At 39.3% G+C, this 26,087-nt stretch overlaps 1 protein-coding gene across 3 annotated transcripts in view; it reads right to left on the reverse strand.

Annotated features, from left to right (window-relative positions):
• Window positions 1-17,251: 17,251 nt before the first annotated feature.
• The window catches only part of NEK7 (NIMA related kinase 7), a 62,061-nt gene continuing 53,225 nt past the window's right edge, over window positions 17,252-26,087 (reverse strand). For all 3 annotated transcript variants that reach the window (XM_026700459.2, XM_087930306.1, XM_087930308.1), the window contains one exon: window positions 17,252-21,464. In XM_026700459.2, the coding sequence (XP_026556244.1) occupies window positions 21,354-21,464 (111 nt within the window). In that variant the 3' untranslated portion in view covers window positions 17,252-21,353. The remainder of the gene's footprint in view (window positions 21,465-26,087) is intronic.

Genomic DNA, 26,087 nt, shown 5'->3' on the forward strand with positions numbered 1-26,087 from the left:
CCAGAGTAAAACCTCTGATGGCTCCCTACAACCCTATTATATCTTTTCCTTCTTACTGGGCTGCACAAGCTCGGACTGTGAGGGCTTTCAAAGGATTTTTCCACATATGTACACATACATGCACACATATGTATGTATCACCAGGAGAAAAGGGGGGAAAACACTGTCCTGAGCTTTCACATGACATTATATTACTATTGGATTTATAGGAACAAATGAAAGACATATGAGCCGCACACTGATTTACTTCCTCAATCCCTCTTTGCAAAGTTTGCTTTGGGTGATGTTCTTTTTTGTCCATTTTCCCCCTCCCCCCCCCAAAAAAATAAATACATCTGGCAGTGGAAAAGATGTTAGCATTGGGATCTTGGTCCACATGGAAAAAAACTTTCTCCCCCATCGAAGACAGGAAAGAACCACCAATAGGCATAGTTAAGATTGTAGAATTCTGACAAGGTTGTTTCCAATGAAAGAATTAAGTATATCATCATCATCACCATCATTATCATCACTATCCTTATCAATATAATAGAAACTGGTCCAGGACTTTGCCATGCAGAAGCAGAGGGAAGTAGCATATACACAAGCATCTATGGACTCTCTTCTGCCAATCTTGTCAAGCAAAGCTCTGCTGACAATCATTTTCCTCTCTTTTTATCCATTTCTGGGGGGTTTTTCATCTATGTAAGTGTTTCTTAATCAAAAGAAAGATTTCCACACAGCTCCAGACATCGAAAGAGTACTTTTTTCCCCCTTTACTATACCTTTTTTCTTTGTTGAAAGCTATTACGGTATCAAAGACTTATTCTGTGTGAAATCTAAGGTGAATCTCTAAAATAATCCTTCTGGGATACAGATGAAAAATGGAGCATACGTGTTGGCCAGAAATATCTAATGAAATCAATTTCAAGAGGGGGAAGGAAGGGGGGGAAAGGGGTGGAAAGCTCTAACACTTCCCTGATACAGAAACTGGCTGGTTATCACATGTAGTTTTCTAAGCTGGTTGGCTTTCTGGATTGATAAATTTACTTCAGTGGAAAAGTTCCTGTTGAGTGCAACATAATAATAACTTCTTAAAATCTTGTCACAGCTGATTAGCAAGACATAGATGGAAGCAATCTCATATTGCTCAAATGATTTTACAGCCAACCCACAGTAAGAGTTAGAAAGGAAGTCATAAGAAAACAGCAGAAATGTAATAAGAATGATCAGGATAAGCTTGTCTGATAAGGTCACATGGAAAACTTTCTGTTGGACACAAATGTTTCCAAACCAGTCAACTTCAGCCTTCATTTCAAATCTTAGAATCCATCACTAAATATTGAACAACAGAGTGATTCTCCTCCAATGGTAGGAGTCATTTTTTTTTAACTACTGTTTCTGTGGGCATAGCTTGGTGGCTGTGTCAGGGGAAGGATACTGTAAAATCTCCAGTCAGAGGTGGTATTTGCTGGTTTTCCGAATTACTCAAAATTTCTGCTACCGATTCTCCTGAACTGGTCAGAACCTGCTGAATACCACCTCTGTTCTCCTCATTTGGGACCCCTCAGAATATTTCCTTCATTAGCACATTTTGGGTAATTGGCAGATTCCCTCCCTAACTGCCCAGAGTCATTGGGAGTCAGGCAGCATACCAATTAAATAATAAATAATATAAAACACAGTCCCCTTTGTACAAATTGAGAAAGAATAAAGAATGGTGTACGCAAAAACAAACAAACACATTTATGTAATCTGCAACTCTTACACTGCAAAAACATATGGACTACACAACTCGGTCAGGGCAAAGCAATAGACGCAATCTACATAGACTTCTGTAAAGCCTTTGATCCAGTGGTACATGATCAACTACTCCTAAAACTAAAATCTTACGGTATCTCTGGACACCTGCATTACTGGATAGAAGCATTCCTGTCAAACAGACAACCAATGATCAAAATTGGGAGCGTCCTATCAAATTCTGTACCTGTCAACAGTGGTGTCCCCCAAGGCAGTGTTCTAGGACCAACTCTTTTCATACTCTACATAAATGACCTCTGTGATCATATCAAGAGCAACTACATTCTCTTCACTGATGATGTAAAGCTATTCAACACCACAGACAATACTGCTACTGTTATGTCCTGAGAACTCTAGGAGTTCTCACTCAGGTCCACTCACTTTGCGTGGGCGTTCTTCCCTTCACTCATTGGTTGGTTCTCCCCAGCAGCCAGCTATAAAAGCAGGCTGCGGGGTCCCACCAGTTGCTGATTGCTGCGAGCCAGTTTCCAGGCATGGCAAGCACGGTCAGCCCTTTATTGTTATAATAAAGTATTGTTGCACTCATGCTCTGGTTCAGCCTCTCTTTTCCCAAACTTAACACTGGCGACGAGGATGGGATGGCTACCAGAAGCACCATGCAACCGCTGAGTCACTAGCCGCCGATCCGCAGCCAGAGAGAGCAATCGGCCGGCGATAAGGGCAACGCTGATCCGCAGTCAGAGAGAGCGGTCAGCAAACAAAAAGAGCAAACAAAGAGCAAACGCTGACCCGCTGACAGAGAAAGCGGCCAGCAAGCAGCGAACGCTGATCCGCAGCCAGAGAGAGCGGTCAGAATCGAAGTTAGAAGCGTCTGTAGCCGCTTGTTAGCCCAGCTACAGGGAAAGTGAAGCGCCTGCAGCCGCAGCCGCTCAGTATTAGCGCGAAATTCAAACGGCTGTCATTTGAATTTCAAACCTAAAAGGTACAGCACAGCACTGTAGTCAAGTCACTGACGCCCACACAGGCGCGAATCCAAACGCCGCCAACGGCTAACAGCCAAACGTGGTTAACCCAGAGAGAAAGAGAGGATTGCGAAAAGCCTCTCCGGAGCTGAAATCACTTGCCTGCCACAGGCACTAAAACATTGTCTGCTGCCCCAGAGAGATTTTTCCCACAGGTAGTTCTACCGGCCCCAGCACCATGAATTCCAATCCAGTCTTCCCAGCGTTCAAACCAGACGAGGAGAAGTGGGAATCATATAAGAACCGCTTTAATCATTATATCGATGCAATTGGCCTGGCGGATGCGGAGAGCATCGGAAAAAATCGTATTTCCTGATCTACTGTGGAGCCACCGCCGATACTGCCACGGCCCTCGTGGCTCCTCGTGAGTTGAAACGCTCCGTGGTCCGAGAGTTACTTGAAATCCTCACTAACCACTATTCTCCCAGGCCCTCACAGATTGCCAGAAGATTCACCTTCCGTATGAGGAAACAATCGGACAAGGAGACCATAAATCAGTATATGGCCGCCCTCAGAACAGCAGCACTGCATTGTGGGTTTGGAACCTACCTGGAGGACATGCTCCTCGATCAATTAGTCTGCGGAGTCAAGGATCTCCACCTGCAAAGGCGCTTTCTTGCAAAAAAGACCTCAACCTCGCACAAGCAGTCGAGGAGGCCTTGGCAGCTGAGCTGGCAGCGCACTCAGCCACCGAAATCCATGGCCCAAGTGCCAGCTGACATCACGTCCCGTCCACTCCGAGGAGGTGGTAGCAGAGGAAACCATCAGTGATGACAACGACGTCCACCGCCTCTCCAACGACAGACGGCCGCAGGTAGGAACCAAACAAGAAAACATCGGTCCACCCAAGCACATCATCCTGTGCCTAGCCTGTGGGGATCTCATCAGAGGCCACCTGCAAGTTTAAAGGAGCCACCTGCAATAACTGTCATAAAGGGGACACATCGCAGAGTCTGCCAAGCCCTCAAAGCTCAGCACAAAGGCACCCCTCGCAATCGGGCCCACAGAGGCAAGTATTGAACTGTCGCACGCACCACCATGCCAAACACACTTGCCACACTGTTAGTAAATTTCTCTCTCCGTTTCCCTAGAAGGTAAACCGTGCCGTATGGAGGTTGACACAGGGTCAGCGCTCTCAATTATCTCGTGGAACACCCTCAAGAGGCTCCAACCAAGCCTATCCACTAGCCGGCTCCAGAGATGCCAGTTTAGCCTGAAGGACTACCAGGGAAGACCATTCCTGTAATCGGCAGAGGCAAGTTCCTTGTCAGTTTTAGAGCTTTTAAAGGTCACCTACCTCTAGTGGTAGTTAACGGCAATCTCCCCACCTTATTGGGGCTCGATTGGTTCCCCATCTCGGCCTAGGGCTAACAGGAGTCCATGCTGTCTCAACCTCAGACACTGACTCCTTATTCGCTGATTACTCAGATGTATTCAGCGAAGAGCTGGGGTGTTATAACGGTACCCCATCTCATTCTCAGTTGACCCCAGGCAGTCCCAATCAGGCTAAAACCGCGTAGGGTCCCATTCGCTATTCGGCCAAAACTAGATGCGGAATTGGATAAACTATTAAAACAAGGGGTCATTGAGCCAACAGATTTCACCAAATGGGAGACGCCCATTGTCACACCCTCAAAAAGATGGTAGCCTGAGAATTTGCTCGGACTACAAGACGACAATCAATAAATTTCTACAAGTTAGCGCTTATCCTGTGCCCGTCATTCAGCATTTATTACACACATTTGAACCAGGCAGCATTTTTGCTAAATTGGACATGTCTCAAGCATATCAGCAGTTCCCTGTTGATAACCAAACAGCGGAACTCCAGACCATTGTCACCACAGGGTGCCTTCCCGATGCAAGCGTCTCCAGTTTGGCGAAGTGTTGCCCCAGGTATTTTCCAATCCCTCATGGAGCGGATTTTGCAGGGCCTCCCTGGTGTAGTACCCTACTTCGGACGACATCTTAGTCTCGGCCAGGGACAGACCCCAACTCTTCCAGAGAGTTCGAGCAGTGTTAGAGAGGTTCAGACAGCATGGCCTCAAGTTGAAAAAGGAAAATGTGCCATTGCCACTAGACAGGTGGACTTTCTGGGTTATAAAATTGATGCCTCTGGCATTCACCCCTGGAGTCCAAGGTTAAGGCAATCCACGAGGCACCCACTCCAACCTCCAAAACTGAACTACAGGCTTTCTTGGGGCTATTGAACTTTTACGCATCCTTCTTGCCCCATAAAGCATCAGTAGCTGAACCCCTACACAGATTACTGGATAAAAAGTCACCGTGGCACTGGGGGCACAAAGAAGACCATGCTTTTCACGCCGTCAAATCACTACTCATGTCAGAGGCGGTACTTATTCAATTCGACCCTAACCTTCCTTTAGTGCTGGCAGCAGACGCATCCCCTTTTGGAATTGGGGCGAGCACTAAGTCACAGGCTCCCAATGGGCCGAGGCTCCCATCGCCTTTTCTCAAGGACGCTCTCTGCAACGGAGCTCAATTACAGCCAGATCGATAAGGAAGCCCTAGCAGTTGTTGCAGCCGTGAAAAAATTTCACCAATTTCTTTGGCCATTTTTTCGAGCTGGTCACTGACCACAAGCCCTCCTGGGCCTATTAGCCGGGGACAAACAGACCCTCAAGTCCTTTCCCCTAGGATGACAAGGTGGACCCTCTTCCTAGCAGCCTACTCCTACAGACTTATACACCGCCCGGGTAAAACACTGTCCCACGCTGACGCTCTCAGTCGCTGCCCCTTGCCGGCTCCGGCTGAAGACCCTGCTCCTGTCCACGCTATTTTCGAGATCACCCAGTTGGACCTACCCATCACTGCCCTTGACATTGCTGCTAAAACCAAGGCAGATCAAACGCCGCCAGGTGCTCGACTGGGTGAGGAGGGGGGTGGCCAGGGGGCAATGTTGAAAACAAATTCACACCTTTCAAGACTCGCATGCAGGAGTTGTCCAGTTTGCAGGGCTGTCTACTATGGGGCACTCGAGTGGTCATCCCGACCTCACTGCGCACCCGAGTTCTGGAAGCGTTGCACGCAGGGACACCCTGGCATTGTGAGAATGAAGGCATTAGCACGCAGCTACGTGTGGTGGCCGGGTCTCGACGAGGGACGTTGTCAATTGGGTAAGTTCCTGCAGCATTTGCCAGGAATCCCGTCCTGCTCCCCCATTGCCACCCCTACTAGATGGGAAAGCGCCAGCGCTCCTTGGTCCAGAATTCACATCGACCTGGCGGCCCCTTGCATGGGAAGATGTTCCTAGTGGTCGTGGACGCCTATTCTAAATGGATTGACGTAGCACAGCTATCCACGACCACCACACTAGCAATCACCAACGTGTTAACACGCCTGTTCGTAACGCACGGCTACCCGACTCCATTGTCTCCGACAATGGCCCACAGTCGCATCGACCGAGTTCAGCCGTTTCGTGGCCAACCTGGGCATCCACCACATTTTCACAGCCCCATTTCATCCTGCCAGTAACGGATTGGCTGAAAGGGCCTCAGGACCACTAAAGAAGCCCTGGCTAGGTTCAGCAGGGATGACTGGCACCACAAACTCTCGCGGTTCCTGATGAGCCAGCACTCAACTCCTTGCTCAGCCACCAATAAGTCCCCAGCTGAGCTCCTGATGGGCAGGCGCCTGAGGACTGTATTGGACAGACTTCACCCACAATACTGCCCTGACTCTCCTCTCGCTTCCACATCGGGGTTAGACATTTTATCTTACAGGAGCCAGTATTCGCGAGGAACTTCGCTGGAGACCCCTGTGGATCCCGGGCGAGATCGTAGCCATCACCGGACCGCTGGTCGTATCGGGTCAGACTAGAGGATGGCGCGCGTCTGGAGAAGGCACATAGACCAACTGCGGAGGCACCTCAGCACCCTCGCCAGCAGAGATCCAGAGTCACACGATGAAGGGAGACCTCATCTGCAGCCCCACATCCACATCATGCCCGGCGACCAGTTCACACCAACAGCCGATCCCGAAGGCCCGAACATGGACAGCGGCACCCAGACGGTTGACCAGCCCGATCCAGTCTACGGGAGCACGTCCCCAGTGATCAACCCTACGAGCCCCAGGCATGCCCGAACCGAGGGGCATACTGATGACACTTTGCCGGCTCTGCCTTCCCAGGCAGACCCCGAACGGACAGACAGTGTTCCAGAGCTGCGCCGTTCCGGGCACCAACATAAACCTCCTGCCTACCTCAAAGACTATGCGTGTTCGCATCTGGGGGGGGAAGGGGTGTTATGTCCTGAGAACTCTAGGAGTTCTCACTCAGGTCCACTCACTTTGCGTGGGCGTTCTTCCCTTCACTCATTGGTTGGTTCTCCCCAGCAGCCAGCTATAAAAGCAGGCTCGGGTCCCACCAGTTGCTGATTGCTGCGAGCCAGTTTCCAGGCATGGCAAGCACGGTCAGCCCTTTATTGTTATAATAAAGTATTGTTGCACTCATGCTCTGGTTCAGCCTCTCTTTTCCCAAACTTAACAGCTACCCTTCAAAAAGACCTTGATTATGTATCAGAATGGTCAAACAAATGGCAACTTCAACTCTCAACAAATAAATGCTCTGTCCTACATATTGGCAAAAAAAATCAGAAAATAAAATACAAGCTAAATAGTCAAGACCTTGTTGATGATCCAAACTCTGTCAAGGATCTTGGAGTACTCATCTCAAATGACCCAAGTGCTAGAGCCCACTGTAACTACATAGCCAAAAAGGTGTTCAGAGTTGTTAACCTAATCTTACATGGCTTTTTCTCTGGTAATATTACACTAATAACTAGAGCATACAAAACATTTGCTAGACCAATACTTGAATACAGCTCATCAGTCTGGAACCCACATTACGTATCTGATATTAACATAGTTGAGAAAGTCCAGAAATATTTCACAAGAAGAGTTCTCCACTTGTTGCAGAATACCTTATGCCACCAGACTCAAAATTCTAGACCTAGAAAACTAGAACTATACTGCCTTCGGTCCGATTTAAGTACAGTATATAAAATCATACATTGCAATGTCCTACCTGTCAATGAATACTTCAGCTTCAACCGTAACAACACTAGAACAAACAATAGATACAAACTCAAGGTTAATTGCACCACACTTGATTGCAGGAAATACAACTTCAGCAACAGAGTGGTCAATGTCTGGAATACTCTACCTGACTCTGGGTTTTTTTCCCCAAACCCCAAAAACTTTAACCTTAGACTGTCTACTATTGACCTCACCCCTTTCCTAAGAAAGGAAAGGGGGCACGCATAAGCACACCAACGTGCCTACCATCCCTGTCCAATTGTTTCTTTTATATTTTTTTAATTTTTCTTATATGTATCCATGTTTTCATAACTATGTTTTTACTTATACCTATTATCTTGTAAGCAATTGACAAATAAAAATAAATAAATAAATGCTTCTATCAATATGGGACTGATCTGGGAGTAGAATGGTTTGGGGAGAGATGTACAAGAAAAAGGAAAAGCAACTATTCAAACAAGAAGGCTACTTCTATTCCAGTTGTTGAAGTTATAGACTTGCACTATTAACTTGTTATATAGCTTTATCTTCTGCAAAGTAAAGGTGGGAAATATTGATCAGGTTCACAGGGATTATTTCAGAATTCAGAGCTGTGTCTTTTTTTAAATGGTGATTAGTTTTGATTTATATGTAATGTTCTAATTTGCACATGGCACCTGAACTTATATTAGTACACAGGCCAGGAGGGACATTTGAAATTTTAAGAATATGTCTTGAAACTTTCACAAAGTGGCTATGGTGGAGAATGTGGTAACCTGTAAAATATTCTCTAGAGAGTCTGAAAGTGGTGAGGAACGATCCAATGGGCTCGTGACAAAAAGAATCGTCATATAAACATTGAGCAAGTCTTCCCTATCCCTATACTTCATTTATTATTGATGTTTTCTGTACATCCCAAGCAATTAAAGTCCATCATAGCATTAATTGTAAATGGACAATCACAAACAAAACCACCTTGCAGAATGAAATGCATCTGATACATCCCCTTAGTTGTTCCAAACTACAGCACATGAAGGAAGGACAGGATGCAATGGATGGAAGCTAATCAAGGAGAGAAGCAACTTAGAACTAAGAAGACATCTCTTGATAGTTAGAACAATTAACCAGAGGAACAACTTGCCTCCAGAAGTTGTGAATGCTCCAACACTGGAAGTTTTTAAGAAGAGATTGGACAACCACTTGTCTGAAATAGTATAGGGATTCCTGCCTTAGCAGGAGATTGGACTAGAAGATATCCAAGATCCCTTCCAACTGTGTTATTCTATTCTATTTTCTATTCTATTTTCTATTCTGTTTTCTACCCTACTGTACTCTATTCTGTTCTGACTAAACCTGACTAAGAAAGGTGGGTAACCCTCATTGAGAATTGAATGTGTGGAGTAAAACATCTACAGGCAACATTTATTTCATTGATCCCTTAGACCAGGGATGTCAAAGTCATAGTATCATCACAGCGTTGTCACATGATGTATTGGGACTTTTTTCCCCTTTGCTAAATTGGGCGTGGCCAGCATGTGATGCATCCAGCCCACAAGCTGTGAGTTTGACAGCCATGCCTTAAATTAAATTCATACTGATGGATTTTGAAACATAAGATAATCTTTTCAGGGTTTTGCATCATTTTCTTTGTTCTTTGTTTATTTTTCAGTCTTATGCTATTCTCTGATGAAAACCCTAGCCTCCTAATTGCTCACTGAGATACAAACTTAGTGATAAAGGAATATTTGACTATCAAGAAAACTCTCAAGACCATTTGTCATCTTACAAAGTTTCGGAAAAGCAAAATATTGCATGTAGTCCATGTCAATCTTGAATTCTTCCTTACTTGCTGGACTTGGCCAGGAACATAGAAACATGGACTAGGAATTCTGAGTGTGCAATCACCACACATCTCAAGGTAACAGACTGAAGGTGAGTGTTCTCATTGATGCTGGGTATTGTGCAAAGTCCTGGTTTTTAGATCATGTTTGTTGATAAAACCATAGTTGGTTGGGGACATAAACTGTACTAAGCCCCAAAACACAGTAGCTAAATTCTACTGGTTGGTTTGCTCAGCAACTCAACCAGGCTCATGGGATACTTTCTGTTCTAAGCTTACAAGTCAAACATTCATTATTTTGTTGTTGGCTTACAACAAGCAGAAATATGTTTATGTAGTAAAAATCTAAACTGAGTGTAAAGACATAAAAGCAAATATGCCTATGAACAGTATTAAAAGAGGTGAGACAATTTAAAACAAAATAAATTGGAATCAACACAACAAAATGAATACTCGTCATATTCTAAATTACAAATGCATTACACCCTGCAATATAACAACAAATATTCCATGACAGAAAAAAATATGAACAATGCATCGAAGAGAGACAGAATGTATCTAGGCATTGTACAGATTTTTGTTATGCCTAATACCAGAAATAATAGCTGCAAATTACTGTGTTACATTTCATGGTTTAAGGAAGCAGAGCAGAATCATTATATCAAAGTTGGGTATTTGGTCCCTCATAATGAACTTACACAAGTAATGTTCACGTCTTAAAACTGGATGTGGAACTCAGGACTACGATGTCTAAATTAGATCTGTAAACCATTTAGTTTTATTGCTACTGATAGTAAATACAAACAAACCTGTGAAATAAAACTTCACTCCAATCTGGTCCAGCCATTTAAACAAATCCTTAGCTGACTGCTGCAAGAACTAAATGTTTACTAGGGGAGTCTTTACTAGGATTGGCTGTACAAGGGATTTCTTAATCCTTTGCTTAAAGTTATAATTAGGAAAAGAACAATCTGAACAGATGGTGTTGTTCAGTATACTCATTAACGATGTAGAAACAGAGGGTGAACAATTTGCAAGTGACATAATTATTTAGGATAGATATAATTAGAGGCAAATGGGCCTTTAAGGCCAAATAAATGGTTGAATTAATAACAGCCAATCATAGTGGATGGAAGAATCTGTATGGATCAATTCATGATGATATACATAATAGTATGGAGTTGAGCCACTTTTATACAAGGAGGGATAGGCTCAAAGTAGCTGTACTACAGTCAAAGTAGAAATGTTAACATGTAGCTCCTGATTCTGGAGTGGGAGTATGTGTTTTGCTTTGAGTGATTTATTTTGCTTTTCAAAAGCAAGGTTTATGCCTTGGCATAATAATGTTGCATAACAACAACCAGTTTAAACAAGAGATGAATATTTAAAAGATAGGATGTTAAATTTTAACAGACCAACTCCAGACTCTAGGCACAATGTAGTGGGAATCAAAAGATAAATACTGTAGATCTTGCAGATAGATTATTTTAAAGGTGAAAGTCAATGCAGTAATGTCCTGTTATAGAGTAAAAATGATGCAAAGATGTTTTCTAAAGAGAATAGTCATCCTATCATAAACATATGCATTTTCAATGCATCTCCAAGGACTCTTTAATAGATTAAATATCATGCAGAAAAGACTGTATTTTGACTTTGCCAATGTATGAAATTATACTGAATATAAAAAGGGAATAATTATGATCTCTGATAAGTGCAATTTTACTGCCATCTCTAAAAGTCTAATGCTCTACTGAAAGAACTCTATACAGTATTAAAAGTAAATACATATGCATACATATTGCATACTCAGAAATATGTGGAGGTACTGGTAATTAACTGTCTAATTGAACTTTAATATTATGGTGTCAGCTTGAAATAAATCAGTATGTAGAATTTCTTGGATAATCGTAAGGAATCTTTCTGTCTTTCAGATCACTAAGACCTGTCCCTCTTCATTTGTGTTCACACGATACTGAGTTTGAAAAGTACACAATATGCATTAAACAGATGGCATTGGGGAATGCAATTCAATAAGCAAGATTCATTACTTTGAAGAACCTTTCCCCTGTTTTCTGCCACAGGTCAAAGGTTATGGGCACACGTTTTAATCATTATAGATACTAAAGCTATTCTTGCTTCAAACATGTGGAAAAAGTGCTTCAGCACTTCTCTGCTCTTAATTAAAGCATCTTTTTCTTTTCTGCATGAAAACATACTATTGCTTCAAGGAAGCTGCTCATGCAGAAATTTGATAAAGATATGCTTTAGTGCAGGGGTGTCAAACTCACATCGTCAGAGCAATGTCATGTGATGTATTGGGACTCCCCCCCCTTTGCTAAACTGGGCATGGGCGTGGCCAGCGTGTGAGGCATCCAGCCCATGGGCCAAGAGTTTGACAGCTCTGCTTTAGTGAATAACCCAGAGGTGCTTATGGTCTAAAACTCCTCTTCCAAATCATTTTGAAGCTAAACCTTATAGATATGTCCAGTTCCTTTCCCACATTTTCAGTTCACCCAGTGTTTTGTAATGTAAACATAAAAGGGAGTTACACTCACAGAGGCATTCTACATGCAACATTTTGCCTTAGCCTATTTTAGAAGAGCTTAGTTGCATTTATAAAGAGGTCACATAAGAAAATAGATAGCTGAATCCCTCTTAAAGCCATTAGCAGTCCATTGCATAGAACTAAAAAGTGATAAAATGGATAGATATACATTATGATGCTTTATTAGCCTGTTCTCCACATGTCCTTTTCTTTGAATAGGCTTCAACAAACTGAAGAGTAAAAACGTGATGATACAGCTTCAGTGTACTTTCCCATTCTTGGTGTCGTGTTTTATTGGAATCAGTAGAACTTACTTCTGTATAGAACTATATCTCATTTGGGTCCTTCCTGCTCTTAGTCAGTTATACATAACAATAAATGCTTCTTTTGGAATATATTATTTTTTAAAATTTGATTTAATTTTTAGAAAAAAAATAATTGCAAAACCATGTATTTTCTACTGGTCGTTCTACAGCATGTTATTTAGGGAGATTACCTGGAAATGTTTCTTATTCCTGTAGTACATGGGGCACAGACAGGATATTTGCAGATGAATGCTTGACTTATTTAGTGTTAGGAATACTGCAGTTGTTAATTAGGCCACCTTTCATATTAGTTATACATAACAAAGAACTGCAGAAGTGGCAATCCTTGCAGAATTAAGATTTGATTTACAAGGTTAGCAATCAGACTGACAATTGAAATCAAACTGCACATTAGTTTCTCCACATTCTGGGCAAGCAGGTCAATTCCTCCGATTGGTTATCCCTAGAGGGAAATAAAGCATAGTGGAGGAAGAACATATTATAGCATAGTACACCTGTGCTAGCTATTGGATCAATAGCCTCTATCAGCAGGACTCTACTTAATGAAGCTTAGACTGTGTCATAAGTCTGCTAACAGCTGTAAGTTAATACCAATTCCAATAGAAACAACCATTGAATCCAAATAATTGCTTCATTTTTTTCCCTACCAAAGAGATTTATGAAGAAATTGCACAACGTGCATAAGACAATTGGGCATCGAACTTTCAGAAGTTAAGGGAGAAACTCTCAGGTCATCTGAAGGACAGCAAATTAGAATGCAAGACAAGAATTGATACAGCAACTTATTTTACTTTCCACAGCCAAAATATTTATAATCTGCTAATTTTATGAACCATATAATATAGTTCATTTACACTCAGTTTAAGACTTACATATGACGTTGGAAGGTGGCAGATTGTAACAGGTGTGTGTGTGTGAGAGAGAGAGAGAGAGAGAGAACTTTTATTCTGTAGAAATAATGATGATTAAAAGTTAATTAGCACTGCAATAAATTTCTGAATACAGGTAATCTCAACCTATGACCACAATTGAGCCCAAACTGCTAAGCAAGTCAACTCTTAAGTGAGTTTTTCAGTAACACTGTAACTTTCAATGGTCACTAAATGAACTGTTGTAAGTTGTGGACTATCTGTATTCTAATACGGATAGCAATAGCAATAGCATTTATATACCACTTCACAGTGCTTTACAGCCTTAAGTGGTTTACAGAGTCAGCACATTTCCCCCAACAAGCTGGGTCCTCATTTTACCAACCTTGGAAGGATAGAAGGCTGAATCGACCTTGAGCCCCATCAGGATCCAGAACTCCAGGCTCTGGGCAGAGTTTGCCTGTAATACATTTTAACCACTGTTCATATTACATGTTAAAAATATTTAAAAAATGTTTAAATCTCTGCTGCTGTTTACTGTAAAAAAAACTATTTCTGATAGAATTCTCACTGACTGAAGTAATATCATATACCTCCTAGAGTTCCTCTTTGAATGTGTGTGTGTGTGTGTGTGTGTGTGTGTGTGTGTGTGTGAAACCCAAATGGTATGTTTATTTGCAAATGGTGAAGTTAGAAAACAAATGTAAGTGAGCTATATAGTATATTACAAAACTAGTATGATGCTGTTGCTTTTAGAACAATTCTGTTTCTTAATCATTGGAAGTGATGAAACCTCTCCATAAGGTCTGGCTGTTAAATGCTTTGGAAGACAAAGTAGTTAATTATAAGATGTAACTCCAAGAAGTAATCTGGAAATAATCTGTTCTATGTTAAAAAAAAAAGTTCCTACTTAAAATCTTTAATTATGATCAGCTTTTATTTTTGCTCTGGTCTTACTGGTTCTTGTTACATAACTCTAAACTTAACTTGACTTCATTTGAATATCTTTTTATGATTTACTTAGCTTCTCACCCTCTCATAAACTAGAAGATCTTGAATTATTTTGCCCTACATTCCTTTCCTATTAAAAAAAATTATAAGAGAATAATAAGCTGGATCAGGATAACCCAAAAAAGGGTATGCAAAGATAAAGATTCCAGAAAACAGTGCATGCAGAACTATGCCCATTTTTAAAAATAGTAGTGTGACACAGCGAACATAATTTGAAAATAAAGATGAGCGTTCTTGTGTATGATAAAAAGGTGTAGTTTGCCAAATTGTTAGGAAAGTTCTTTCTGGAGCCATGCTGTTCTTCTGAAATTATCTTGATAGGAAGATTGTTTTTAAATCTCCACCTACATTTTTTCTTAGCCAAATCCACTGAAATTTGCAACCAATGACATATTCACTGAATGCCTTTTAGATCCCAGAAAGTTGGAAGCGGTAGTTCTCTACTTTATCCTTTGAAACTAATTTTCCTGGAATCCTACATAACAACCAACTTAAAAAAAATTATAAAGCTGTAAAGTCGCATAAGAGAAGTGTCTGAAAATCTACATAAGACAGGGAAACAATTGGAAGACTGGTTGTGTACAGGTTTACTCAGTAAATGTGGAACCAACACAATTTTCATTTATTGCTTCCTTTGGGACAGCTCCTCTAATTAGGATTGAGGCTTTTTCACTCAAGCATACAAAATGTTTACGATATCATTGATTAGTCTTTATGATCATCTCCAAAAACCATATTTACTATAAATGTTATACATCCACACTTTCATTGGGGATAATTGTCCCCCTCAAATTTTATCTAGTTATCCCCAACTCATAGCCATGTTATATTAAACATGATAATGTAGGTTTATTGTGATTTTCTGGTACTGCATTTCCCAAGGAATAGTAACGGCTAGAAGACAGAACGTTTGGATCTTTGATTTTATGCAACATAGGGAGTTTTATGTTGTCTGTGTAGTCTATGTTGTTTATGTAGTCTAGTTCCATAATGGACTAACATTTGGCAATTATCAGAAAAGGCAGTGATTTTTTTCCCTTCTGCCTACAGAAGTAGGCAGACATATTTACAACTCATGTTCATTCAGCAGTTGGAAAATTAGTATTATGCTATATTTTAAAGTGCTTTTTTCTAAAGAATGTAATTTATTTTAGTTGCACTTCCATAGGGATTTATTTTTCCCAAAACAGGGCACTGTAACACTTTATCGCCCTCATTTTAAAGACACCGAAGAGGATTGAAAGTAGGGGGTGGAAGAGTATCTGTCCATATTTCGGAAATTATGTATTTACAAATTGCTTCCAGCAATTTCAAGCCTTCTTCCATGAGAGTTCAATCTTTTGTTATAGTTTTTCCCTCGCCACCAATTCAGATGGAAGCCAATATGTTCATTGTATCCTTCTGTTGAAGTCACTAGCATAGAATGTTTGAAAAAAAAAGTACTAGTAGTACTAGGAGGAGGAGGAACAGCAGCAAACAGTAGTAGTAGTAGTAATAGTAGTAATAGTAGTAGTAGTAGTAGTAGGAGGAGGAGGAGGAGGAAGAGCAGCAGCAGCAGCAGCATTTATAAAGGTAAAGATTTCCCCTCTCCAATCATGTCTGACTCTAGGGCTTGGCTAGTCTAATAAAGAGAAGAACCAGGGGAGACATGATAAGAGGTCTTCCAATATTTGAGGGGCTGCCACATGGAGGAAGGGGTCAAGCTATTTTTTTAAAGCACCTGTAGACCAGACAAGGAATAATGGATGGAAACTGAACAAGATTTAACCTGGAAATAAGGAGAAAATTTCTGACAGTGAGAACAATCAACCAATGGAACAGTTTGCCCTCAGAAGTTGTGGGAGCACCATCACTTGAGACTTTCAAGAAGAGATTGGACTGCCATTTGTCAGAAATGGTGTAGGGTCTCCCACTTGGGCAGGGGGTTGCACTAGATGGCCTACAAGGTCCCTTCCAACTCTGATTATCTGTTATCTGTTAGGGCAGGGCTGTCAAAACTCCTGGCCCATGAGCTGGATGCATCACACACTGATCATGCCGACACCCAGTTTAGTACACAGGGGGGAAAGTCCCGATATGTCATGTTGTCTTGACACCGTGACAACATGAGTTTGACACCCCTGCTCTAGGGGGCACAGTGCTCATCTCCATTTCTTAGTGGAGGGAGCTAGCATTATCCGAAGACATTTTTGTGGTGACGTGGCCAGCATGATTATATTCTAAGGAGCATGGAAAGCTGTTCCCGTCAAAGTGGTACCTATTTATCTACTTGCATTTGCTTGCTTTTTAACTGCTAGGTGGAGCTGGGGCAAGTAACAGGAGCTCACCTGGGCTCAAGACCCGACTCACCCCACACGGGTCTTGAATTCAGGCTGTCAGCTTTCTAGCTGTCAAATAGTGTCGATAATCATTGAGCCATAGCACTCTTAGCAAGACTGTATAATCAATTAAAATATATAGATGTAGTTTATAATGCTGAATAATTACAGTACAAACAGGAACACAAATTCATAGACTAGGATAATGTATAGAGGATGATATGTAATGACAGCATGCAAGTACTATATATGATGCATGAGGCAACCTTTGCTTTTCTGTTTTACTATATGTATTTTTCAGTATACAGAACCGCATGCAAAAATTATTTTCTTGTGCTGGAGAAATGTAGCACTAATATTTAGTAACTCTTATGATTATAGAAACAGAAATTTAAACATGCAAGGGGTTGGTATATTACATTCTGGTTAAGGGTAAACCTTAGAAGAACACAACCTGTTCTCTAAAAACTGCAAATAAAAATGCTTAATTTTCACATCTTCATCACATCAGCATCAGCGTTCTAATAAACAGGCAGACTCAATAGAAAATAAATTTAGGTGGGTTTATTTTACCATATATTTTATCTATGTGTTCTATATATTAAGATATTGTACAACATAAAATTCTGAACACTGAGTACAATCATTGTGCAAGAGTATATTTAGAAATCAAACACAACACAAATATTCATAAAACCAGAAATATTTCAATATTACTGAATATAAAACTATGCATATTATGTTTGGTTTTGTTTGGGATATAGAATACATTTATTTCAAAGAAGCAAACAGCTTGGTTAAAATAAATACAGCAAATGTATTAACAGTACCCATACATGGAATCTAAAAATATAAGTATTTTGTTATAGTGCAGAAGAAAACTTAAGGCATTTGTTACCTAGCAATTGCTAAGTATGTAAAACAGTTTAGCATGGACAGATTTGGGCTACCCGATTTCCGCTGTAAAATCAACATCCCTAGACAACAGCTGAACAATATATAGAAAAATGTTCTATGCTGCCATCTGGTAATTTCCAGATATATGCAATCTAGATGCAATAACAAAACGATGGAGAACTTAAATAAATTGTTCTTCTGGGTCTTGCTAGAGATCCCTGTACTTAGGTCGAGGCAGAAATGCCACAGCTGCCATCCTCCTAATTTATACTATCAGGAACTTGAGTTCTTTCTGGCCTCTTATGCAAGTCACCATTTTCCATTATTTGGGTGAGATAACCCACCCATCCTGAACACACACCCATGCTAGTCAAATCAAGATATTAAGAAATCTATTTTATATTCCAAGCATCATTAATAGTTCAAGGGACTATAATTTAATGGCACCACACTGCCCTAACACTGTTTGATGGATTCTTCCCTTAGCAAAGCATTATGATCCAATGATGGCTTTGAAAGCTGCTACACTGCCAGTCTTGAATATCTAGCCTACAGAGATTTACCTGCCCACATTCCCTAATATGGCCTCTAAGTATGCTAACTGGGAGTTGTAGTCCAACATGTTTGGAAATAACTCTTCTCAGTAAATCAGTGTTCTGGATGGAATTTCACTATTTACTGTAATGCACGAATGGAATTTCCATGTCAATGCACAGTGACTTGATTCTTGAGAAGGGGATGGGGTATTAGGGAGGAGAATTATCTTGATTATGATTTAAAGATTATCTTGATCTTGGTTTTGCCAGTATGTAGTGGGATTGGAGCAAGCTATCTACTACGTCTAATGCTAACAGCAGATATATGAAACCGGTAACCTTTTCATACTAATGCAATTGTTTTACATACACATCCACATATTTTTATCAATATCAGATATTTTTACAGTTATGCTTTTGGTTTACATTGGAATTAATGTCATCATCATTCCCAACATTTATTTTTAGAAACAATTCCCCAAAGTATTTTGTGTAGACAGTGATATATGCATGTGTGCACACACAATTAGTGATACATACTTGGAGTGAATTCAGTAAACCTCTTTTTCAAATATGCATGCCAGAAAGCTACATGAAGATAATGCTGTTTTAAATGCTACTGCTTCTTCTCTTCAATGGGGAAAAATACAGAATTCCGAAGTATTTTTGCATATAAAAGCATGAAAGTTGTGGTGGGAACAAGGGACTTGGATATTATTTTATTCAATGTTTTAACAAATATTATGTTAGTTTTATTCCTAGCAAAAAAAAGTAAAGAATCTTACAGACATTATTAGCATTTTTCATTTTCTTTGAATTTTCCTGAGAAGTCAAACATGTGCTAAGGGAGAAGGCAAAATTTCAAGTTTCTCCCTCATGGTTTCTATGACTAGATGTTGTACTAAAGTTTTAACTCTACTCCAAATATTACTGGACATAGAATTTAAAATCACATTAACATAAGCTGATGCAACAAAAAGCATGTGTTTCATACGTGTCCAATTAGTGACCATCAGACCTCATTATTCCCACTAAACTTGTATTAAAAAACCCTGATTAAAAAAAATCAGTTATCTAGCTAGAATAGAACAGTAAGAGTAGAGAAATGGATAAAACCTTTAAGAGACATCTGGGCAAGTATTTTATGTTTTACTTAGATTATTGCAAGAGGGACAGACCTGGGCTGGCTGTAATCATGAAATCGCATAGCTTTATAGTCATGTATGTGACTGAAATAAATGATGAATTGGTACAATTGGGCAATGTGTTAGATCCAGATTTTTGAGAACTGCAGTGTAATGACAGGGGGACGCTTTCTTAGGGAAGTCGTGTTTATGATCTTCAACATGTTAAAACAATTAGACCTTTAGCTACATAATTTCTTGAAGTTATAAATTAATATTCTTCCCTTTTATGATAGCATGCTATTTATTGCTTTATTGATCTATTCTATTTCAGGTCATTCTAAAGTCTAACAAAAACTTCACCAATTCAAAACATTTTTCTTAGTTTCAGACAATTATTATTGTCTTTTAAATTAATAAAGGATTTTCAAAGCAGATACCTTCACTTTAATAGATAATTCATACCAAATCTGCCCAGCAGTGGCCATGAGTCTTAACCACAATCATAATTTAACCTTATCATTAGGTTTTTGATTATATAAACAAACATACACAATGGCCTCCATTCAGCATTATGAATCACAGCATATGGAGAAATCATCCTATGTAAACAATTTGAAGGATCTTCCAAATGACAGTCATTTATTTTAAGTGTCCCTCATATTTCAAATATCCTGGGATTATTTTCCCACACATAACTACTTCTGTAATGTCTATAGTCATCCAAGCATCAGAGTGCCAAAGTAAATAGTAATGAGGTCAGCTTTATATTATTTCAGCAGTGGCTGGATGTTGCTAGGAAGAAACTACATTGCACAGCTTGGGAAGTGGCCTTGGTTCATCCTATTGTATATGTTGTAGAAAATACTGTTCTTCAAAGCAAATGTCTTTTAAACCCCAATCTCTTAGGTTTTGGGGAGCCATCTATGCCAATGCAATTAATATACATATCTATCCAGCCCAAAGTTAAGTACTCTACTAGTTTTTATGTGTTTAGCAATGTAATACTGACATGAAAACTAATTTATAACTGGAGCTTAGTAGCCACAGATTTGGAGAATGATTAACACTACAGCTACAAGCTTGAACCTTAAGGCAGTAGAACAAGCTGACTTGGGAGTCATTAAATGCTCCTTTCCAAGCCACAGGTGTCCAAACTCAATTGCATCACATGACGTATTGCAATGTATTGTGACTTTTTTGCTTTTGCGGAACCAGGGTGGGCGTGGTCTGCATGTGATGCATCTGGCTCGCGGGCTGTCAGTTTGCCACCCCTGGTTTAAACCATCTGTCAGGGAGATAGTAGAGACCAGGTGGATCCTCAACATCCCTCCTAACCTGATTACTGATTCTAACTCCTCGACATTGTGCAAATTCTCTCAGTTCTTGAAATCAAAATTAGGGATTGGGGTTATAATACAGTACAAGATTAGATAACAAACAATTTGACCAGATTTCTTCTCCTTTGTTTCCCCAGTGTGGGACAATATGCCACAAAAAAAAAAAAAAACCAGTTGAAAAAGCCACATTTTCACATTCAAAAACTGCCTTAAAGCTAATGTCAAATAAATACACATTTTTGACAAGCAAAACTATACATTATTTAAAAAAATTTTTTTACATTTCTGGGAAAGGAGTAGAAAGAAAACCAACAATAAATGTACTAATGAATAATACATTCAATAATTATGCTTTCATCATATTCATATCCATAAATTATTACAGCATTCAACATTTAAAATTTTGCTTGTAGGAATTAAACTATTATCTTTCTAAGAAAACCAGCAACTTAGACTTGTTAGACAAAAGTTAAAGCTATATAAAAATGTTTCCCCTTTATTCAATAATTGCATAGTATATAAATGAACTGCAATTACTCTAAATTGTAACAATTTACTTATCTTTAAAACTGTCTCATATTTTAAAATTTAAAAATATAAGTATCCTTTACTTGTAAATTATGTAACAAAGGTGTTAATATAACCTTGACACATAAGCAAATTTAAAGCAATAGACAATAAAAAAATTGGGAGAAAGCATATCTATGCTTAAATGTTCACAACTTGTTTTTGTTCCTCCTACGAGGCAAATCTTTTAGCTGGTAGCTGTGTGGGCATGCATGCGTTTTGCTACATCATAAACATAGGTTATATCTGGCCGTTTCTCTGGATCTGGGTTGATGCAGATGTTAACTAATTGTCGGAGCTAGAAAAAAAGAAAAAGAAAAAACAGCATATAAACAACAAAGAATTAAAAAGAAAAGGAAAATACTCCTACAGGCAAAATTATCAGAATCCTTTTCTACTACAAGTTCAATGCAAGTTATAATTGCTGGAAAAGCAAAAAAGCAAGGCAGTAACTTTTAAAGATATGCTTTCTTATAAAAACAGTCTTGTTTGAATCACTGCATTTTCTTTTATATAATTCTTTATATAGTCACAGCAGTATCAACACCAGTTTTGCATGACTCCAGGCTTTGTACAAGGGCCACATTGGATAGCAGGATGCTTAATTATGTTTCTATGATGGATTTTTCACTAATCTTATAATTGCTCAAACTATAATGGAAGCATGAGTTCTCTTTTCAGTGACACTGCAGAGAGCTGAGGAATGCCTATGTGGAATGGAAATATTTTCATGGTTTCTGAGACTTGCTAAGCAAAAAGGAAAGACACCTATGATTTAGATGAACATCATAAAATGAGTACTTTAGGCTACCAATCTATTTACCTAAAACCACTGAAGTCAACACAAACACTGTTAGCTCTTTGGTCTAATATGTGATAATAGTATCTAATCTTGAGATTTATTTTAGATATGCGCAATTAGTACAAAATATTTCCACAAAATAGACCCTTCTCCCACCTTTTCTGTTTTTAGTATAATAAAATAGCAAGGGAAATATACAACTCGTGATTAGAAAACATATTCAGTAAATTAAAAAAAAAACTTTAAAAGAGAGCACTGTTAAAACAAATTATATAGAATTAGGAGCATTCGTTCTAATAGTTCATCTGCTAGGAGTTCCAGACTACCACAATCCTAGACCATAGGAGGGTTACAATATAATGACGAAAATAAAATGTTTATATTTCAACCTAATAATAAAACAATCTCCTTCAGCAACATCAATAAATCACCAAATAACCCAGGAGCATTTAATAATATTCTTGAATATGATTAAATATTATATTCTGTAACTGTCTGGTTTGGTTCTGCAACCCAACAAGACAGACACAGACTTCAGAGGATAATTAGGACTGCAGAAAAAACAATTACTACCCACCTGCCTTCAACTGAGGACCTGTATACTGCAGGAGTCAAAAAGAGGGCTGTGAAAATATTTACAGACCCCTCACATCCCGGACATAAAACTGTTTCAACTCCTACCCTCAAAATGACATCATAGAGAACTGCACACCAGAACAACTATACACAAGGACAGTTTTTCCCCGAACGCCATCACTCTGCTAAACAAATAATTCCCTCAACACTGTCCAACTATTTACAAAGTCAGTGCTACTATTACTATTAATCTTTTCATCACTCCTTATCACCCATTTTCTCCCACTTGTGACTGTATGGGTATAACTTTGTCGCTTGTATCCTTACGATTTATATCGAATGTTTCTTAGTATGACTTGATTGATTATTGTACCGTATGACTATTATTAAGTGTTGTAACTTATGATTCTTGACTCTTGACAAATGTGTCTTTTCTTTTATGTATACTGAGAGAATCTGCACCAAGACAAATTCCTTGTGTGTCCAATCACACTTGGCCAATAAAGAATTCAGTTCAGTTCAGTATCTTCCAGAGAGTAAACACAAAGACAGCAACATACCAGCCCAGCCAGTCCACACTTGGAACAGACCGGATTTACCTAAGACACAAGACTTGTACAATAACCGCCATCATCATTTCATATGCTGCTCAATTCCTTTGACTTGTACCTGGAAACAAACGGCATCCAATGTATTTCCAGCATCAAGATATTATCCAGACTTAAAGGCTCTTGCCCATTAACTCACAGACAGCTGCATTGTGCAGCTGCAGCTTTTGAGTGGCTTCCAAGTACAATCCTATGTAGATTGAATTACAGTAGTCCCAAGCATGAAAAATGACAAGGGCGTGAACAACTGTTGCCAGTGCATCAAGAACAAACATGCATAGCGCAACACCATTCCTATTAAATGGGTCCATAAGAGTTCTTAGCAGTAACTCTTCAACTACTGCAAAGATAGGATATGATTCTGAAAGTCTAACATGCCTAACACAAATATCTGCTTTTCAGTTACTTCTCGAATCAAGCAAGCAAAGGGAGGAAGTTCATAGAAAGGAAACAGAAATGTTTCCTTACTATGAACTTCCCTTCCTCTCCCCTGAAAATGTATGTTGTGGGCCATTTCCCAAAAGGATCCCCCATATCACGGGTATCAAGTGCTCATTGTCACGTGACATATCGTGACATTTTCCCCTTCTCTAAACCAGGCATGGCAGCGCATGATACATGCGGCCTGTGGGCCACAAGTTTGACAGCCTTGCCCTATATCAAGACCACTCACGTTTGTCCCCCCGCTCACATACACGTACCTCTACAACTTGATCTGTCCCCAACTTGTTGGATATTTAATTAATTCTAGTTCTAACCTTTGCCCTATAAACATGGATAGAAACCAAAAATGGTGGGCAGTTAGAATTCATGCTTTGACTCTGCATGCCCAGAAAAAGGACAGAGATAATCTAGGTTGCAAACACATGCTATAGGAAGATCAGAATAAGGAGCCTTTATGGTAATAGCCTAAGAAGCATAAAGGAAAAAATGCAAAGATTTGGGGAAGCAAACTTACTATCATCTTTTCATTTCTATATCATTATTAAAAATAAAAAAGGCTCCAAAGACAACGCTGTCAGATTTTTCTGCTAGTCAAATTCTCATTAATGAGCTGACCTTGAGATCTATCACATATCCCTATTCTAGTTTTTGAATGGTATCTGTTCATTTGCAGTCAAAGCCAGCCTTAGAGCCAGTGATCTTACTAAAATTATGGAGTGACAAATTGTATATAGAAAATTACTGCCCAGAACACACATTTGTAAAACATTGGTTTGTCAATTTCCCTCCTTCCTCCTCCAATCAAATATTTTTAACAACAAAAAATGAAAAACAACATGCAATCTTTGAAACCAGTACAGTAATTAGATAATTTCAGACTATGGAAATAAGACATCTCTTTTCATCAATTAGAAGCACTCTAACTGTTCAGACACTAAAAGAAAAATGGAAATTAAATGAAGTTGTCAGCCAAAGGGTCTAAGGAAGCGATGGAACTATTCACAGAAAGGGCTTCAGATAAGGAAAGAAGTAACATTATCACATAATATTGTGTTGACATGTGAAATGAGGAATGTTACATGAGAATAAGAAACACAAATGGACACCTAAAGTTTTATCCAACTAGATCCTCACTTAGGAAGTTTAAATTGGTTTAAATTCTGGGAACTAACATATACAGTGGTTCATATGCTGAAAACTATCAAATGGAATAAATCGGCACTGTAACTAACTACCAAAAAAGGAAGTACATTAAAACAGATTTTAATTTAAAAAGTTATGTTATCTAAAAACTTTGTGTCAATAATAGGCAAAGGTTGATACAAAAACACATCTTTGTATATGTTTTTTTTTGTTCTGTGATCCCTTAATTCTTCTGTTCAACTGGAGCAAACCTTTCAATCTACATAAAAGTTTAGCCTACATGTTGGATGCTGCAGTAGATACAGTAGTTTTTGTCTTCTTGTGTAATATAGAGCCTGTACAAAACACAGAACATTAAAATGTACAGTTAGCAGGGATCATAACTATACTCTTTAAAAAAAAAACAGTTTTGTTCTAAGTATAATTTTGGAACAATGAACTAGTCACAGTAATAGTACATCTTCTATTACTGAGTCTTTCACTTTGTCAGGAAATTGTTTCCCTACCTGTAATAGATCAGGGCTTTCCTTCTTCCAAATGTTAGTGTATAGAAAAAGGATTTTAAAATGAAGGCTGTGAAAATAAAGTCCTCGTTTCTGAATGAGGGGAAATTACAGTATGATATTTTTAAAATCCCCCCTCCTATCTACATAATAATAATTATTGTTATTATTATTATTTCCCTTTCTGAATACCAAGGCTTCCATCAGGCCTGAACTTTGATATCTGCCCCTTGGCTGAGAATCTATATATCCAACTTCACACTTAGCTGCAGTGAAGTAGCCCTCTAGGCAGGCCGACTTCAACGAACCACTAGTGGTATCATCATTAAAATCCTGCTGAAGGTCACCATGGCAACCGCCTGCTGAGGCTTCACTGCTGCACGCGGCATCTCCTAATCAGCTACCATGTGAAATGCAAATTCAGACAGTCTGAAAATTAGTCAAGAAGAATAGAGGATGAGGATGCAGATACGTGAAATATTCATGCGCTTCGTGGAAAAAGGAAGACAGCATGAATGACACAACAAAGAACGGCCCCTGACATTCTTGCTATCATTTTGCATTATTGTTCACACCCTACTGTATTTCTAGGCCTCCGGTTCTGAAATTGCCTATATGAAATGCCATATTTATATTCTGCACAATTCTCTTAATTAAAAATGGCCACTGGAAAAAAAAACAGTTAATTGGAAAAGCTACATTAAGTCAATATTGCACACACCAGCAAAGACCATCACATTCACTTCATCATCTACCTAGTCATCTTTAAAAGGATACAGAGAATTTCATAGTCAAATTCTCCATGTAGTAAAAGTGCAAATATTATACAATGATTTTAATGAGAC

The sequence above is a fragment of the Pseudonaja textilis genome, chromosome 3, assembly GCF_049901715.1.
Source record: "Pseudonaja textilis isolate UNSWEBS1 chromosome 3, rPseTex1.2, whole genome shotgun sequence".
NCBI lineage: Eukaryota > Metazoa > Chordata > Lepidosauria > Squamata > Elapidae > Pseudonaja > Pseudonaja textilis.